The 19,446-nt window shown below is 36.7% G+C and overlaps 1 protein-coding gene across 1 annotated transcript in view; it reads left to right on the plus strand.

Moving 5' to 3' along the window:
* USH2A (usherin) overlaps positions 1–19,446 on the plus strand; it is a 962,202-nt gene that overhangs the window by 117,421 nt on the left and 825,335 nt on the right. Inside the window, 2 exon segments of the mRNA XM_020982269.2 lie at positions 5,775–5,970; positions 8,108–8,238. Of these exon segments, the coding sequence (XP_020837928.1) occupies positions 5,775–5,970; positions 8,108–8,238 (327 nt within the window).

A 19,446-nucleotide genomic window follows, 5' to 3' on the forward strand; every position in this document is an offset into this window, starting at 1 on the left:
AGAAAAGAACAAAAATGGACTGGGTAGGGGCAGTACTGATAATTTTTTTTTTTTGCTCTGGTAGTTTAACTTTGAAAATACTTGCAAGCCTAACAGTGACAAAAGGAATGTACTCTAGCTTAATGATCCGGAAGACTGAAGTGCCATTGTGTATTATTAGAGGATAATGTAATAAAATCAATTTCATCAGTGGCCTCAAGATTCAGTGATTATTCAATGATTTTCCTACCTGAGCATGTCAAAGTATTTGGCTGAAACTCTTAGTGAAGTTGATTAGTCATCTTCGAGAAGCCATCAAGTTGATAGAAGTTAAATGAATCAATGATAAAGGTCTTCAACCTTGATATCATAGCCATTGTAGAGTCTTGTAATTTGAACATCCAGGGACATATCAGGGGGAATCCAGTTGTTACAGAAGAAACTAAAGCATAATTGAAACTGACAAATGATCAACTGGAGATTGTGGAAAACATTATGTAGAAAGCCATCTGGTTCAGGGGCTGCATAAAGTATACGATTTTAAATAAATTTAAAGTTGTCAGTAGAAAAGATGTGCATATTTAGATATCTGGCCTCAGAAAATTGAGAAATTTTGTAGGAATTTTGCAATATTTCTCACTCATAGTTCTTGTATTTCAGCTTCTTACTGTAATTGAGTAAGTGACCAACAACTTGACTTAAAAGTCATTTTGCAAATCAAAGGGCAGATCTGTATGTGGTAATGGTATAGAAAAGACTGATGGTCTCCCCGTAGTTTGCATTGTGGACAGAACATTGGGCTTGAAGTCAAGAAGAAATGAGTTCAAATCTTGCCTTAGATACTTACTGGCTGTGTGATCCTTAGCACACCTAACTTTTCTCATCTGTAAGGTGAAGATAATAGCACCTACCTCATAAAGTAGTCATGAGAATTAAATGAGATATAATGTGTAAAGTGATTCGAAAAATTTAAAGCCCTTACAAATGCTAGCTATTATTCAGATATAACTACACGTAGGTATCATGTACTGATAGCAGGGCTGTTTTTGAAAACAAGAGACAAGGAATATGGTAATTTGGTTATACTATAGCAATTGTTTTTATCCCCTTTGGAAAAAAAGAAACCTAAAATTCTTCTATGTTCACAATTTTCAAAAATTAAGAGATTTAGGGGAAGTCTCCAATGTGTTGGCTAGATCCTATAGCAAACATTTATGGAAAGGCTTAGATAGTAATCATACAGGATGAGAAGGTGTGATCTGTACCAGTGGAGATCACCTTAATTAGGTAATAGAGCTATCAATGAAAAAGTGAGGCACATGTCTAAGTTCACTTTGTAAAAAAACAAAACAAAACAAAAAACACCTTTTCATGCATCCTCTGTTTATGAGCTCTTGAATGTGACCAGCTTACGTGGCATACTAAAAAAATGTCTTTAGAATTATTTGCGTAATATTAAGTGGTCAATAGGGGCAACTAGATGGTATGGTGGATAGAGCACCAGATCTAGAGTCAGGAAGATTTGAATTCAAATTTGACCCCAGACACTTAATAGTTGTGTGACCTTGGGCAAGTTACTTAAGGCCTATTTGCCTCAGCTCTTCATTTGTAAAATAGGAACACACTGGAGAAGGAAATGGCAAACCACTCCAGTATCTTTGCCAAGAAAACTCCATAGACATAGTCTATAGGGTCATGTAGAGTCAGACATGACTGAACAAGTAGCCAAATGAGTTTTTTCTTTGTGGGAAGAAGTTTTTTTTTTCATTTTTGTATGTATATTCATATTGCCTAGTTCAGTGCTTGGCACATAGGCCCTTAATAAAGCCCACTAGATTAAATTGACTTCAATCCAGATCAATTGTTACCATTTAGCATCCAGTTGATGTAGATACAGAAATGTTGGGATTCTATTAACTCTCTTAGTGAAAATCGAAATACAAAAAAAGCATCTCTTTGAGTCATTTCCTTGTGTCTGCTTTAGCTAATTGTATTTCACTGTCATTTCTCTCTAGAAAGGATATAAGGAAGAATGAGTGTATGTATTAGGACTGCTAAAAAAAATCCAGGTATTTTTGGATAAAAGTAAGTTATTTGCACCTAGAACCACTGATCTACTTTAGTGGTGAAATGTTTTTTAATTATAGGCTTTTAGACAGCAGGGACTGCATCTTGGTAGTGTTGGCTATAGTGCATTGCCAACATCATGTACTTATTATTAAGTGGAGGCGATGATGGACATGCTGGACCCAGGCAGGTCTATTTCCATTTTGTTAATTCAGATTTTTTTAAAATTTTTTGGTCAATCCCCAGATTTTTTTGAGAAAGAAAAAAATGTGTCTGCAATAGACACTATTTAATTCAAAAGATTTTGCAACTGCATGATTTACCCCATCAGCTTCTATAGTCAAAGCCAAAAATTCAACAACAGTGAGAGGTTCCACAAGCACTGTGTGTAGGTGCTCTCCAGAAGACAAACTGCATATGTAATCACTCTGACAGGGCCCATAGGTTGCACATCCATCACCTACATCATCTTCTATTCAAAAGAGCAACACTCAAAGAATAAAAATAATGCTGTCAGGGGAGCAATGTCTTCAATTATGAAGACTAATTATGATGGAAATGGAAAAGACTTGAGGCATTTTCTCCCAGTCATATTCCTCCCTTGGCCAGAGCTTGACAATGGGATTGGGGCAACAGAAATGGATGAATTGAAGAGTCAGCTTTGTTTCCTTTTATGTTCTTCATGTCTCCACGAAAGCTAATGTCTCAGTTTGGCTTTGTCTTGGACACCAATGTGGGAGTCAGTTACTATATCATTCTATTTGACTTCATCATGGAGAACGTTTGCAATGGATCATAACCCTTTGTGAAGTGGACCAGCAGTGCTCCATGGTGGATGCTGCCCCCCTAGGGCCATCAATGAGATTGCTTTGCATTCTGAGCCAGTGACTGAAACCCATGACCCTGGGGTACAACTAATACGGTGGTTAGGAAAATGATAGTGGGTTAGTCTGCTTCATGCATAATTGCCACAACTCAACTCTATCTAGTCTCATTCTTCCTAGATAGGAAGTAACAATGAATAGGGCAGTCAGAAATGCAGAAATAATATGCGGTATGGGAACATTTTAGCACACTCTTAGAGTGCCTGCTCAGAATTACTTTCTCTTTATTTCTTTGTAGGAAATAATTATCAGTAATATAGCCAACCATAATAAAGAAAAAGGCAGGCTCTTTTTCTTGTAATTGAGTAGGAAGGAAGAAAGGAAACATACATTTATTATTATTATTTATTACTTATGTGCCAGGCACTAGTCTACGTGCTTTACAAATACTATCTTATTTGATGGTCATAATGACCTTGGGACTAGGTGCTATTATTATCCTCATTTTACAGTTGAGGAAACTGAGGCACACAGAGAGACAAATTGACCAGTGTTACACAGCTAGTAAATATCTGAGACTGAATTTCTTTTTTTTTCCCTTTTTTTTTTTTGGTCTAGGCAATGGGGTTAAATGACTTGCCCAGGGTCACATAGCTAGTTAAGTGTTATGTGTCTGAGGCCATATCTGAACTCAGGTCCTCCTGAATCCAGGGACGGTGCTCTATCCACTGCGCCACTTAGCTGCCCATGGAAAAAAAATTAAAAAAAAATTAATACTTTAAAAATGAATAGTTAATTCTTTTATTTTAACTTTTTTTCCCTTTTAAATTATTCATATTTTTTTTTTCTGCAGGAAAAACAATGCAAAGGCAATGCATTTTGGAAAGAATGCTGGACTTGAAGTAATGAGACTTAGATCAAATCCTCATTCTACCGTTTCCTAGTGCTGAGACTTTGAATAAATCACTTAGCTTGTCTGATCTTTCTTTACTTTGCTAATCTATAACAATGATACTTTTAGAAGAGAGTAATTGTGAAGCTCACCAGGAATGATGCATGTGCAAGGTGCTACGCCTCAACTCCTCATTCTCTCTCACTCCCCCACCCCCGATCCAATCTGTCTCCAGTACCTGTTGATTTTACCTTTTCTCTCCTCTGACACTGCTACCATCTTTAATCGGCCATCATCATCATCTCATCCCTGGACCATTGCAATAACCTGCTAACTGGTCTATTTGCCACAAATCTCTCACCTCTTCAGTCCATCCAAGTGATTAAATCCTCTGTTTGGGGTTAACTATCCTTCATCATCTGGTCCCCTCCTACCCTTTCAGTCTCCTTATACCTTATGACTTCCCATATAACTGCAATACAATGGCAATGACCTCCTTGCTCTTCCTTGTACTAAAATTCCATTTCTCAACTCTCCATATTTTGACCAGCTGTTCCCCATGCCAGAAATTATCTCCTTTATCTCTGCCTCCTAGTTCCTTCAAATTCCAGCTAAAATCTCACTTTTTACAGGAAACCTTTCCCAATCTACCTTAATTTTAGTACCTTCTCTCTGTTGATTATCTCCAGTTTATGCTGTCTATAATTTATGTGTAAGTAGTTGTGTGTGTGTTATCTTCCTCATTAGATTGTAAACTCCTTGAGAATAGGGACTGTCTTGTGCTTTTCTTCATGTCTCCAGTGTTTAGCTTGGTGCCTTGCACATAGTAGGTACACAATGAATGTTTATTGACTGACTGACTACCTTACGTATGAAAAGCACTTTGTAAACCTTAAAGTGCAATATATTACTATTATGAAACATACTGGGCAAAATCCCCATTGAAATGTCAAAATTATGATTTTCTTCACAGTTTGCTTTCTCATAAAAGCTTGGACAAAAATTGTTATTGATTGCTCCAAACCATAAAATACCACCTACAGAAAAATAGCTTATTATGGGAAAATACTTTTGTTCTAACTTCAGGTTTGACTTCCATTAAATAAGTTTAATATGGATCTCCTCTCATCCTATTAGTAAAAGGCTCCTATCATGGAGGGTAGGAAGCTGATACCCTTTCAGACTTATTCCAACCTTTTCATTTCCTGTATTTCATTTCCAATTCCATGGGTATACAATCTATTTTTTAGGAGTAGTATGGACATTTTGGGATGTCATAACAATGCTTTCGTACCAAGAATGGTGTAAATGATGATTGAACTTCAGTAGTTCTTTTAGTCTTTGACTGAATTAGACATTGCATATCAAAGAACCTTAGTCAGATTATGTGAATTTTGATGTTTAGATAAAATTTTAAGTTTTTAGCTTATTTAACTTTTAAACCAGCCAGCCCATTAAATTTGGGAATATATGTAAGATACGTATTGTACCGCTGTTACAAAAAGCCAACCATCATATAGAATTGCTACAGTTTTCTGAAGCATTGTACTTAGGAAGTGGCGATTTTCATTTAGTCTCTACCATAAGTATATATGCTCTTTGAGGTCAGGACTATTCATTTTTGTTTTTATATCCTCACAACATAACATAATGCCTTGCGCAAAGTAGGAGTTATATGTTTATTGAATGAATGACTGTATTTTAGGTGAAATATATTCATTCTAGCAAATAATATGAATGTTACATGATTTCAGTTCAGTTATCTTTATTTCCAACATGATGTTTCCTTATTTATATAAGATAACTTAAACAATGCTCAATTGAAAAAACGGTCCAAAGGAAAATGAGTACATTGTCTCCATAGTTTAAATTTAAATCTACTCAGTCCTTGGGGTTTGATTTTCTGGTATTATTGTTACTGTGTGAAAGATGCTAATGTCTTAAATGAATAATCTCAGAACCTGTAAAGTAACAGTAACATTTCCCCCCCCATTTTTACTTTTTTACTTTAGTGTGATCATTGTTTGCCCCTTTATAATGATAAGCCCTTTCATCAAGGGGATCAAGTTCATGCTTTTAATTGTAAACCTTGTCAATGCAACAACCATTCAAGAAGCTGCCACTATGATGTGACAATGGACCCTTTTCCTGATGAATACCATCGAGGCGGGGGAGGAGTTTGTGAGAACTGTCAGCATAATACAACAGGTAACTAGCAATTTGAATGTCATCTAGGTATTTTTATTCGATTATAATAATAAGGATCACTTCAAGTTACTTTATTGGTATATTTCACATTGAAAAACAGTGCTCACAATGTCAGGTTTGAACTATCTCCCCAAAACGGACTGAGCAGATTGCTAAAATACCAAGCTTACTGCTTGGTTCCTTCCATTGACTGGAAAAGTGTGATAAGATAGGTCATCATACGGGTCCCTAAGTGTATTCACCATTGTTTTCAGTTCTGGATACTTTCATCCTCAACTATCATATATAATTGACATTATACTGCCCTTTAAGGTTTACAAAGTACTTTCCATATATTATCTCAGTTGATCCACATAACACTGTGATGTAGGGGCTATTATTATCTCTATTTTACAGCTAAGGAAACTGAGGATGAGAGGTTAAGTGATTTGCCCAGGTTCATATAGCTAGTAAGTGGTTGAAACAGGATGTAAACTTAGGTCTTCTTGACTTGCAATCCACTACTCCCTTCACTAATTCCTGGCAGCCCATGATCATATAGTTTAATCAGCACACACCACTAAAATTAAGTTTGATTACTTTGTTTTTGCCTTCCATTGTGTGTTCTGTTTCTCATGAGGTTATGTTTAAGCATTTATTAAAAGCTGGATTTTGGCTTACAGAGTAGTAATATGGAAAGTCATATATTTCAAAACAGTTAATTTAATGCAAAAGTTAAATGAAGATTTTACATAGCCTAAAACTTTGGTTTTGGTCATTGAGAACTTATTTAAAATGTCAACAGTTCTTAAAGAACAGAAATAGTTGGGTTTCTCAAATAGTTTGGTGGAACTCAACAATTAAATGTAAGTATATATCATGTCAGTTCAAGCAACTATGCCAGGTGATAGGGATATATGAAAAAAAAATGGCCACCTTTGCTGAGAAATTGTCAAGGAATCCCCTCTCTGGTTCATGAAATCAGAAAAGAGCAGACCTCTCTTAATGGAATTGTTGCCCAGTAACAACCTAGTAATCATATTTTTTTTGTTGTTCTGGAATAAGATATATGTAGATAACAAGATGTTTCAATCCTTAAATAGCCTTCAAAGGAACTTAAAAGAAAATGTTAGTATCTGCAAATACATTTTCAATGGCCTCCAAAAGACAAATAGATCATGTCCTACAAATATCTTAAATATGTCTTAGTTTAAAAATTATTGACTGTGAAGATAGTGGTTCTTTTGAGGATGCCTCTTATTTTAAGTCTTTTCCCAAATGGTAGGTTTTCTTCTGAGTAAGTTTGCTCACTTTTTAATGTTGGGTTAATGATGGCAACATGTCTGGGGAGTTAGGGGAAATGCCATACTTTAGGCTTCACTGCAAGTAATGTTAGTGACTTGAATGACCTTTTGTAAGTCTTTGAAACTTTTTTTGTTTTGGTTTTCATTTTATAAAATGGTGACAGTCTCCTACAGGGAAGTGATGAAGTGATGAGTACTAATTAACAACTTGTAAATCAACAGAATATCCTTGAATACTAAGATAATATGTCAGAGTAGTATAAGAAAATGGTAATATTTTTTATATTCACATTTTATTGAAAAACTACAAATTCACCAAATTATTCTTCACTGATACTGAAAGCAGTGTATAGTATCTTTCTACTTACAAAATAATAAATTATGTTAATACCAGTCTTCTTTTCACAAAAAGATCCATTTCTGGGGAAAAAATTACTTTTAGATGTGAGACTTAAGCCAATACCTCATGTTAAGGTCCAGAACTTCATATGCCAAAAACTTAGATAATTTTCATATTTCAGCTTGATTATATGACTGGCACCGAAAATCAAGAAAAGTTTTAAGTTTAAAGCTAACTCTTTCAAAATGTATAGACATTCACAAAGCAGAGCTTTTATAGAAGTGTGGTATTATATAACAGATGGAAGTTTAATGAAGTAAAACACAGTTTGTAACAGGTTCATTGTTTCATATGCTCTGGATCACTAAATTGGCAGGTAGAGATGAAAGGTGCATTAAAATGGACGTCCTGAAAATTATAGAATTCTCTCAAAGGAATAGAGTCTTTAATTTTGAATTATGCACCTGATATTAATGAATTGGAAGCCATAATGCATAACCTTTCCTTGATGCAGGAAGAAACTGTGAGCTGTGTAAGGATTACTTTTTCCGACAAGTGGGTGCCAATCCGTCAGCCAAAGATATTTGCAAACCCTGTGATTGTTATGAAGTTGGCACGAAAAATGGCAGCCTCCTTTGTGATCAGGTTAGTCTCTCCAGTAATGAGCATAAAAGATTACTCTACCAGTCAGAAATAGTTTGGAAGAATTTTATATCAGAGAATAGATAGCACATGCATATGCTGGAAGAATTTGGCATTTCAAAGTCATAACTGTTTTAGAAAGTCTCCAAAAGCAGCCCTTCAGGTTATGAAACTTAGGGCTAGTTTGTATGCTCCTCATATGTTAGAAATGTGCATTGTATTCTTGCCAGACTAAAGCAGAGGTTCTTAACCTAGGGTACACAGTGCTGTAAAATGCAAATCTATCATTTATAATTTTAGGGGGCTCATGAACTTGTAACTTTTAACATTTTAAGTATATTTTTTAATAATTGATTTCCTTTGTAATCCTTTGTGTTCTTTTTTATGCATTCAAAAATTATTTTGAAAAGTCAATCAGAGATTTCACCAGACTACCAAAGAGGACCATGGCACAAAAATAGGTCATGAACCATAAGAAATGTTGAAAAAACTTCTCTAAAGTGCACTCAGTCCATGCCATGTGCTCATAGATGGAATTATATTATTATAATGTCATTCTGGTATATGTGTTGGACATAATTCAAAATGAATGCATCTTACACTAAATTCCACGCTATGGTAGATATTATATCTTGGATCCAATGTATTTATTTTCAGAAGTGATTGCTAAAGAAGTCATGATAGTATTGCTTTTAAACTTCTTGAGCCCATCTTTTCTTTATTTAATATCTGCTTATATGTGTATTATTTTAACCCGAGAAATAAGTGTTAACCCAGAGGTCTAAGCTATGCATTTTGGTATTGCTATATTCTTGGAACATGAGTTCATTCTATGGTGATGATGCTTTGACAGTCCCTCTTAAGAACTGCTTAGTCCATTCTTCAGGTTAAATAAATCTGATGCAAATTGCTATGTATTTTTCAGGTAAAATCTTGAAAATGGAGGGTCAGGCTACTTTGGTATTTTCTAATAATGACGTAGTTTAATACAAATTAATATGAAATTATGAAAATGTGAACTATCTTAAATACAAAAGATTAATTCAGTGTCTGGTTTGAATCTCCAGCAATAAGGTATTTACCTGTTAATAACTATGTTCCCTGTAGATGAAAACAATTAACTATGTATCAGTTATAGAAAATATGAAGGAAATATTTTAGCTCCATTATGAAGAAAACAAACTATTAGCAACAAATTTTATACTGATACTTCTGATAGTTATTTAGCACTACTTTATAAAATGTTCCATAGATTTGGAGACAATTATAGTGATCATAGATTATTAATAGCAATGCCTCCTATGCAGCTCTTAAAAGGAAAAATTGAGAGAAGTAATTAGCATTGTCAACTTACGGTGTTCCTGGATTTAAAAACAAGAGCAAGACAGAGTATAGCCCTACATACAACGACAAAACATAACCACAAAATGGAAAGAGGGCTAATTGTGGAGTCAACAGACCCTTAAATACCAGCTTTGCCATTTACTGTCTGTGACCTTGGGCAAATCACATTAACCTATTTAGGCCTCAGTTTCCTTATTTGTGAAATGAGGTAATTGGACTAAATGATCTCTAGGGTACGTTACAATTTTAAATTTACAATCCCTGAGTTATACCATTAGAACTTGCAGACTGAGGGCAAAATCCAAGAGAGATTCACAATCAATCTAACTTTAAGACTGAGGCTGGAATCTACCCTGCTTCCTCCCCCAAAAGAGACATTTAGTGCCTGTCCACATCAGTAAGCTAAACTACCTTGGATGGGATCATGTCTAACATGTGACTAAAATTAGGTATGATGTTTAGTGACACTGTTGGTTTTGATTTAGGGTACGCCTACCATCAACCTTGAAGCTAAATGTTCCTATATGCATTGTTTTCCCCGAAACCTGTGATTGTTTTGCCTTTCTAGTTGTGACTCCAGCACTTGGCAGAGTTTTTGACATGTAGTACTTAACACATAAAATACTTTTTCATCCATTCATTACTTCATTCCTTCACAGATAATTACGAAAACTTTACTCTTAGATGCTGATGAGTCATAGTAACTAATGAGATACAAGAGCAGGTAATCAGAGAATAGTTTGACCACAACTCATGTTAGGATTTCAGAGCAATAATTTGCCCTTAAAGGGCAAATAAATTATATGATTTCAGTATTTCACACTTGGAAGAGACCTCAGTGGCCATACAATTGAATTTATACTTTAAAAATTCTCTTTATAATATCCCTAACAAATAGTTATTCAGCCTGAGACAGCCCTTTCCACATTTGGATAGCTCAGTTTTGGAAGCTTTGCCTTATGTCGAGCTAACATTTGCCTCTTTGTAATTTCCATCAAGTTCTCTTAGTTCTGCTTTTTGGAGCCAAATACTGTTGTTGTTGTTTGATTTTTCAGCATGCCCAACTCTTCGTGATCCCATGGACATATCCATGGTGTTTTCTTGGCAAAAATACTGAAGTGGTTTGCCATTTCCCTCTCCAGTATGTCCCCATTTTACAGGTGAGGAACTAAGGCAAATAAGAGTTAAGTGACTTGCCCAGGGTCACACAGCTAGTAAATGTTTGAGGTTGGATTTGAATGCAGATCTTCCTGACCCTAGGCCCAATCCTTTATCTACTGTGCCATTTAGTTGCCTCCTTAGTCTAATTCCTTTTTCTAATTAATTCTTTTATCATGTGACAGTGAGAATAGAAATACCTCTGGAATCAGAAGACTTTTATTCAAATCTTTCCTATGACACTGACTGCCTGAATGACATTAAGCTTCTCTGGCTCTCAGTTTCTCCATCTGATAAATGAGGAGGTTGGACTACATAACCTTCTAGGTCTTCTGATGTCCCTTCCTTTTCTGTATCTCTTATTTCTATGATTCTTCAAATTCTTGAAGAGAATTATCATGTCACACATCTCTCCCAAGTCTTTTCTTTTCCAGGCTAAGTGTCCCTAGTTCTGTCAACCTATCTTCATATGGCATGCATTTGAAGCTAATAGTGGATTGCATCACAAGAATGATCTCACAGAGGTTAAGTGACTTGGCCAAATTCATAGGTAGGAAGCGGTAGATCCAGGATTTGAACCAAGAGCCTCTGACTCAAGCTTTCAGATTTTTTGTCCTTCACTTAAAAGTGGTCAAAAAGAGTCTGATGTAACTAGGATTCCCATCCTGCATGAGAAGACTCCTGAAGCCGCTTCTGATTCAGTCTTTGATTCTATTACTTCTGCTTTTCTAAATAACCAGGGATAACAAAAACAAGAAGAAAATTTACAGGATTTTTTTGATTATCACTACCATTATTATCTCTAAAATAATACTTAAATAGATCAGTGATCTAATCAATGTTGTTATTCCTTTCAGTGCTAAAGGCTGTAACCCACACAGGCTTTATTGTCCTGAGCTATATCCACCCACAAATCTTCCATCAAGGATCTACTCAATGTGCTGACAGGCTTCCTCTTTTAACTTTCTCTCTCTCTCTCTCTCTCTGTCTCTCTCTTCCCCCCCCCCCAATGTAGCCTTTGGGATGTCTATCAGTTATCCCTTGCTTTCAGAATACGATAATCCTTTCCCAATTTTACATGTCCTGGATGATAACTTTTATGGCATTTTTATTGGGAGAGTCATCATTAGTAATCTGCTACCTTTCTGTAACTATCTCATAGCCAAGATATTTGCATCTGAAAATTTGATTATAAGTACACTATATGGTTATAGTTATTAATTTGTAAACTTCATCCTGTTCTGAGCAATAAGAATTTTTTTTTCACTTAAAGTAACTTTCCTCTTTGAAGATCAAAGCCCCAAACACTTTGGTGCATATTGTTTAACTAATCTTCAGAGAAAAAAAAACTGTGACATTATTTTTGTTGTTGTTTGGTCATTTTCAGGCAAGTCCAAGTCTTCATGACTCATTCTGGGGTTTTCTTGGCAAAGATATTGGAGTGCTTTGTCATTTCTTTCTCCAGCTCATTTTACAGGTGGGGAAACTGAGACAGAGTTAAGTGATTGTCCAAGGTCACACAGCTGGTAAGAGTTTGAGGCCATATTTGAACTCAGGAATATGAATCAGCCAGCACTCTATCCACTGTGCCACCTAGCTGCCCTGTGAGATTATACCTTTAAGTTTTCAGTGTAGTCTATAAACAGAACCATTTTTACTACAGAGTCAAAGAAGTAGATAATAAATAGCTCACATTTATATAGTGCTCTAAGATTTGCAAAGTCATTTACAAATATTATTGAATTTTATCTTTACAACATTGCTGAGAAGTTGATGCCATTATTATCATCCCCATTTTACAGAGAAGGAACTGAGGCAGACATTGGTTAAGTGAATTGCCCAGGGTCACACAGCTAGGAAGTCTCTGAAGCTGGATTTGAACTTGGGTCTTTTTGAGTCTGGGTCCAGCCTTCTATCCACTGTGCTGCCTGTTTGTCTCAAAATACATCAAATCTAGTTTGTTGTGTGTGTGCCCGTGTGCATATACACCCACACATGCGTATATACATAGACCAAGCACAAGCACATATATATATATACATACATATGTATACCCATACATACATATATACACAATATACATGTACACACGCACACACACACACACACACACACACACACACACACACACACAATCTCCTGAGTTCTAAAGTCACTGGCACAGGACTCTCAGTGTATTCATGGAGATCAATGCCCTGCCAGCTGTGTTAGGATCAGTGCAGAACTGGTGAGAAGGGAGAGAAGAGGTTCACTTTGTTTGAGTTCTTGAGTCTCGTCACTCTTTGGTCTCTGCAGCGGCTTTAGGCACTTCTGGCTTCCAGTTTGGGGAGAGAGATGTGTGATGTGAACTTCACTTGTAGTCACTGAAAGGAGAAGACTCTGGGAAGAAGCTGACATGAGAGGATCTAGCAGTCCCTATCATGTCCCTATTCTCAGCTCGCTGCTCTGGGGACTGGGGAATTTCCTCTTTGGGTAAAATCTGAAACTAACTCTCTCACTTGGGCTGTTACCTTACTCCCGACTGGGGAGCTTCTTCACTCTGTATTTTCTAGCATGTTATTGAGCCATTTCAGTCATGTTTAGCTCTCTGTAACCCCATTTTGGGGTTTTCTTGTCAAAGATACTCAAGTGGTTTGCCATTTCCTTCTCCAACTCATTTTACAGATGAGGAAACTGAGGCAAACAGGGTTAAGTGACTTGCCCAGGGTACATAGCTAGTAAGTGTCTCAAGATAGATTCAAACTTATGAAGATGAGTCTTCCTGATTCCAAGCCCAGTGCTCTATCCATTGAGCTACCTAACTGCCCACCATCTAGTATGTATTAGCCTTTATATACTTTGATTTCTGTTTTGCTATTGACTTGGATAAGTGGGTTTCTTTGTTACTTACTATGTGTGTTTGTGGTGGAACTGATACTTGGTGGGAAAGAAGTCAAGCCTTGGATGTAAAGCTTGAGGCTTTCCTTTTACCCTTAATATGATCCGAAATTTAGCTTGGATCTGAAAACTACACCCCCTAGACAAACAACATTTAAGGGAAAACAGATTTCTAGCTCAGTATCCAACTCTCTAAGGGGAGCAGAACATCTAAGCTGTTGACCTCAACATCCTGCTTCCTCTCTTAGCAGGAAATACAGTCTCCCTTAGAGAAGGATGGAGGGAGAAGAGGCTAGAAATATTTATTCTGCCTCCTTTTAAGGCACATAATGACATTCCTATGCTATATGAAGGGGATGGCCTTACTTACATATGTATGTTGCCATTCAGTCATTTTTCAGTCCTGTCTTACTCTTTGTGACCCCATTTGAGGTTTTCTTGGCAAAGAAATGCCAAAATAGTTTGTCATTTTCCTTCTTGAGCTCATTTTACAAATGAGAAAACAGAGGCAATTAGGGTTGAGTGACTTGCCTAGGGCCACACAGCTAATAAGTGTCTGTGGTCAGATACAAAGTCGGGTCTTCCTGACTCTAGGCACTGTAACACCTAGCTGCTTCCTACATTTGTATATAAACTACTTTATCATCGAAGAGGGAGCTATAATAAACCAAAATTTATTATATGTTTTTGTGTATGCTGACCACCAAGCAAACCACTATTGTTTGTCTTTGGGGAAAGGCAGTGTGTTATTTAGTTTTCTGGCAAAATACAATGATAGCCTGGTATGTGAGAGCAGTGTAGTGAAATGGAAAGAATGGTAGACCTGAAATGTTGGAAGAATGTTCAAAAATTGGCTCAATAGAGACTGACTGCAGATTGATCATTTTTTACCTTTAAATGGATACTACCTACTTTGAAAGCTCTTTTTACAAAGTTAAAAAAAACCTTTGTGTTTTAGAAATGGGAACTCTTATTATTGATCATATAAAGAATTTAACCAAACTTTATTGTCTTATTAAAAAAGAGCATTGCATTTGTAATCAAGTATCTGATCTCAGACACAACAGCTGTGTGACCCTGGGCAAGTCATTTAACTCTGTTTGGTTCAGTTTCCTCATTTATAGGATAAGCAGGACAAGGAAATGGCAAATCACTCCAGTATCCTGCTAAATAAACAAACAAACAAAAAAAACACCAACCAACCAACCAACAAACAAATAAATGGAGTCCCAAAGAAGCAGACATGACTGAAAAAGATGAAACAACAAATTTTAATCAAAGGACATGGGTTTAAAGCCTGGCTCTGCTACTTGGGTGGCCCTGGGGAGATTATTTTCCTGGGTCATGGCTTCCTTACTGGCAAAATAGAGTTGAATAAAATAATCTCTAAGATCTCTTCCCTCTAAAATCTGTGATTCCTTTCCTCCTTCAGCCCAAATGATACCATTCCTCTAAGGTGACTGGGAAAATTTCTGTGCAGTTGGCTCTTCTGATTAGTTATTGAGAGGCAAGTTACTGACGTCTTTTAATTGTGGGAACCTTCTCTGTCCTGAAAACAATATAAAGAACAGAGTAAATGTGTTTTTCTTAAGTCAAACAGTTGGAAACACTTGCCTTTGCATAATCCACACCTAAACTATACTGTAAGAGAGACAGAAGTGTTGACTCTCATTTCCAAAGGGAAAACAGAATAGCTACTAAAAAAGTTGTCAACAGTGTCAGAATTATAAACCGTAAAATCAAATTCAAGGACATTTTAAAAATTCATGCAATTGAAATCTGTAATAATATTAGGAAGCACACAGGGAAATTAGGCACTCGCTCAAGTCCCATTTTGTTATAATAACTTAGGACATAAGCCAGCCCCAAATGGCCTGAGTGCCTGTGTAGCATACTCTGTATTCTGGAAGGGAACTTTCCCTTTGGCAGTCACTCTAGGCAGTTCAATTCCGTCTTACAAAACTTGGGATGGCTTCCTTCTGCTCCCGGGAGAAGTGTTGTGAGTCTTTCTTATTTGGATGCCAAACTCGTGAGACTAGCATGAAGCAGTGCACGAGGCCACTTAATCCTAACATCTGAGTGACAGATGAAAGCACAGAGATGACCTCAAGCCTAGAAAAATGATAGGACAGTGTAGGGAAGGGGGCATTCAGTTTATTAATAGGTACTGTAGGCTCTGACGGCCTTATAGAAGTTTTGAGAGATAGACATGTGTCATCTAAGGTTTGGCCACTTCCGCTCTCACTCTCTGAGGTCCCGCCAAATGGATTTTACTATTCCTCATACGTGGCCTTCCGTCTCCCATGTGTTATAATAGTTGTTCCTTATACCTGGAGTACATTCTCTCAGCTTTACCACCTCTTAGTGTAATATTCTTCTAGACCCTTCCCATAATTCCTTTGTGCTCACAGGGTTAGTCCCCAGGGGACAGCTACCCCAGGTTATAAGTACTCTGTGGGATTGAAGTTGTAAACTAAAGCTCACAAGCCCCACACTGACAAGCTTACCTTTAAAAGTTAGCCATTTGAGATAATTCACTTAAAGCAAAGCCATTTATTGAAATGGCGTAGCAGGAGGAGGAGTAAAAAGCATTTCCCCATGAATCTGGAGTGTACTTAACAACAAATAGCTACAATATTGGTGGAAGCATGGGTACACACATATACTGGCAGAGAGGAAACCTATTCTTGATCTTTGTAATATCCTCATCTTGCTCCTCCTTGGGGGCAGCATCTCTTCTAGGCAAGACACTCAGTTGGAATCTTTGGTCCTTCTCTCTGGTAGGTATGCTTTTGACTCCTGGGGGATTTGCTCACTGCCAGATGTCATAGCCAAGGAGGGGACAGGAAAGAGAAATCCCCTTCTAGTTCTAGACTCTAGAAGGGGTACAGAGAAAAAAAATAAAGAGTAATTTCTACTCAAGCATGGGATTCTTCCTTCATAGCTGGCTGTTCTTGACTATCAGGGAGGACTCTTCTCAACCAATTCTTCTCAGAGTGGCTCTTTTGTTAAGGCAACCAGGTATATGACTGATCCTTAAGGTAGTCAATGGCTAATGGCCCTAGAATTCTATTGGTTTATTTGAGGTATCTCTTTGTGGAACTCTTCATATCTCTTAGTTCTTTAGACAACATATATGCAACAACATACACAACAACTCCTAGTTTTGCACCCTTATAATCTGAGATTGTGGATACTGAAAGGCTGAAAAGAGGGAAAATGACTTTAATTTCTAATTGTTTCTGCTGTCTTCATCTTATAAACTGTAATTTGTTCAAGTGAATTAGAGAGACTAAACTATTTAGGGGTCCCCTGATTATCCCCTCCCCCACTACCTTAGAATCTGTGATTTCCCTGAAGTCTCAGTTCAAGTGCCATCTTCTATAGGAGAACTTTCTTCATCTCCCTAGCTGCTAATACCCACCCACTAACCTTACAAAATTACCTTGTATCTACCTATCATATGTATAAATTTCTTTGAAGGCAGGATCATTTTTTTTTTTGTTTTAGGCAATTTGGGTTAAGTGACTTGCCCAGAGTCACACAGCTAGTATATGTCAAGTGTTTGGTCTCAGGGTGGATTTGAACTCAGGTCCTCTGGACTTCAGGGCTGGTGCTCTATCCACTGAGCTACCTAGCTGCCCGTGGCAGGATTGGTTTTGCTTTGGTCTTTGTGTCTCCATTATCCCAAGTTCAGTGCCTAGCGCACAGAGAAGGGAGTTAATAAATGCATATTGAAGAGGCCGTTCAATATTCACAAATATTTCTCATTGGATCAGTTATACAATAATATTTCATTCTGAAATTTCATTCAAAGCTTAGCTTACAGCAGGCCTACCTGAATTTTGACTTTGAATGAGAAAAGAAGTAAAAGGCAAACATTTTTTAAACACTTTGTAATGTGGCAGGCATTGTGCAAGGTGCTGGAGATACATAGACATAAATGAAACAGTCCCTGCTCTCAGTGAACTTACATTCTCCTGGGATGAACTGGATACCAAGTGCATGGGATTACCCACTAGAACGTTTGCTCAGGTGTATGTCTGCTTAGTTCCTTTCTCTGAAGTTCTTAGACTAATTGAGGGAGAGCTATCTGAAATTGCTATTTCATGGAGGTCACATTGCATTAGGGCACTGGAAAGCGCACTAAATTGTCTTAGAAGCTAGAGGTTCCAACCCATGGCATTAAAAAAATAAATTGGGGAAAGTGAAACTGATGAAAACCTGAAGCTTTATTTGGAAATATATAAAGTGAGAGGAATGGTTGGTTGTAATGCCCATCAATAGACTGCTGCAGTAGAGCCAGAACAGAAAGCAATGATTAAGAGACATTAAAATATAGATTAATACGTCAAGAGACTAAGGGCTGAAATGAATTAGATGAAATAGAAAGGCATCAATGAAGGAACCATTTCCAAGTCTGACCCATGGAAGATGGAATCATAAGGAATAAGAATCCTACTCATGAGAATTAATTGTCCCATCACAATGATAATTTTCAAGGAAATATGTTAAAAACAGTACAGAATACACTTTCTCTGCATAATTTCCTGCAGTTCATCAACGCTTTTACCATTTGCGTAGAACTAGAGAAGTTATTTGTCATTAAGTGTCATAGGTCTTCTAGAATGGGAATGTTTGTCCCAGGAAGAATATTTTCCTTCCTTTCATTCTTTCTTTTTCTTTTTTTGGTCTAAATCTTCGAATTTGTCATTTTAGCAGGGTTAGGAAGGAACTGCTTTATTTTAACCCTATCTGTCCTATCCTCCAGTCCCCCCTCCCCAATAAAAGTGCCACATTTTAGGGAAGGGGTGGGAATAAACTTTAGTAAAATTTGTTTTAAACTGTTATAATTGTTATATTATATTTTCAGATGACTTCTTTTCCCTAAAGCTCATTCCAAATATAATTTTTATCATTATAATAAACCACACTGATTCAATAGCCAGCCATTATATATTTAAGGCATATTTATTAAAATCCATGCTCATTTTCATTATTTTGAACCCAGAACAACCCAGAACCACCTCCCCCCCCCAAAAAAAAAAAAACCAGTTAACTTTCCAGGAAGGGGAAAAAAGTATATTTCTGTGCAATGTTTGTAACAGGACACAGATGGTGAAGGTATTCATGTTGGGAAAGGTAAGACAAGTTGTGAGATCTTTGATTTTAATAAAGTCACAACATCATCTTGTTAATATCACTATATTAATTTTTCTGCAAATTGCAATAAGACCACACCGCAGAGTTGTGCCATTCAAATGACATTTATGAAATGCTCTAATTTAACAGAATGACATATATTACATGCATCTTTTACAAGTTATAGCTTGTAATCTCTGAGAGAAATAGACCTAAAACAGCAAAAAATGGATGATGCAATATGAAATTATACCCCTTTGAGAACTAGGATAGCTATAATTGCATTGCTTCCTCTTAAAATCATCCAAGTATGTAACCATTGCTGGGTATAGCAGGAGGCAGGAAACCTCTTTACACTTTTTCTGTTTTGAACATTCAAAGGCTTGAGGATAAATGTATTCCATTCCTCCTATTGCTGTATCTGAACGAGCTTTAGAACTTTGCCTTTTCACACACTCCTTAGAGATTATGGTAGGAAGTTCGGAAAACAGTTCCTTAGAAATGTCTTTTTAGTGGGGAAAAAGGAACTATTAAAAAAAAGGTCTAATGGGCTGAAAAACGACAGGTATTGTAGAAGAGGGGGAATGGCATTTTGGATTTACACCATTGTAGGATCTTTTCTTCTCAAATGAATATTTTGGACAGCTGAGTAAGATGATAAACAGCTGTATCACAAAACACTTAAACGGA

Source organism: Phascolarctos cinereus, unplaced genomic scaffold (assembly GCF_003287225.1).
Source record: "Phascolarctos cinereus isolate Bilbo 61053 unplaced genomic scaffold, phaCin_HiC Scaffold_5;HRSCAF=322, whole genome shotgun sequence".
Taxonomy (NCBI): Eukaryota; Metazoa; Chordata; class Mammalia; order Diprotodontia; family Phascolarctidae; genus Phascolarctos; species Phascolarctos cinereus.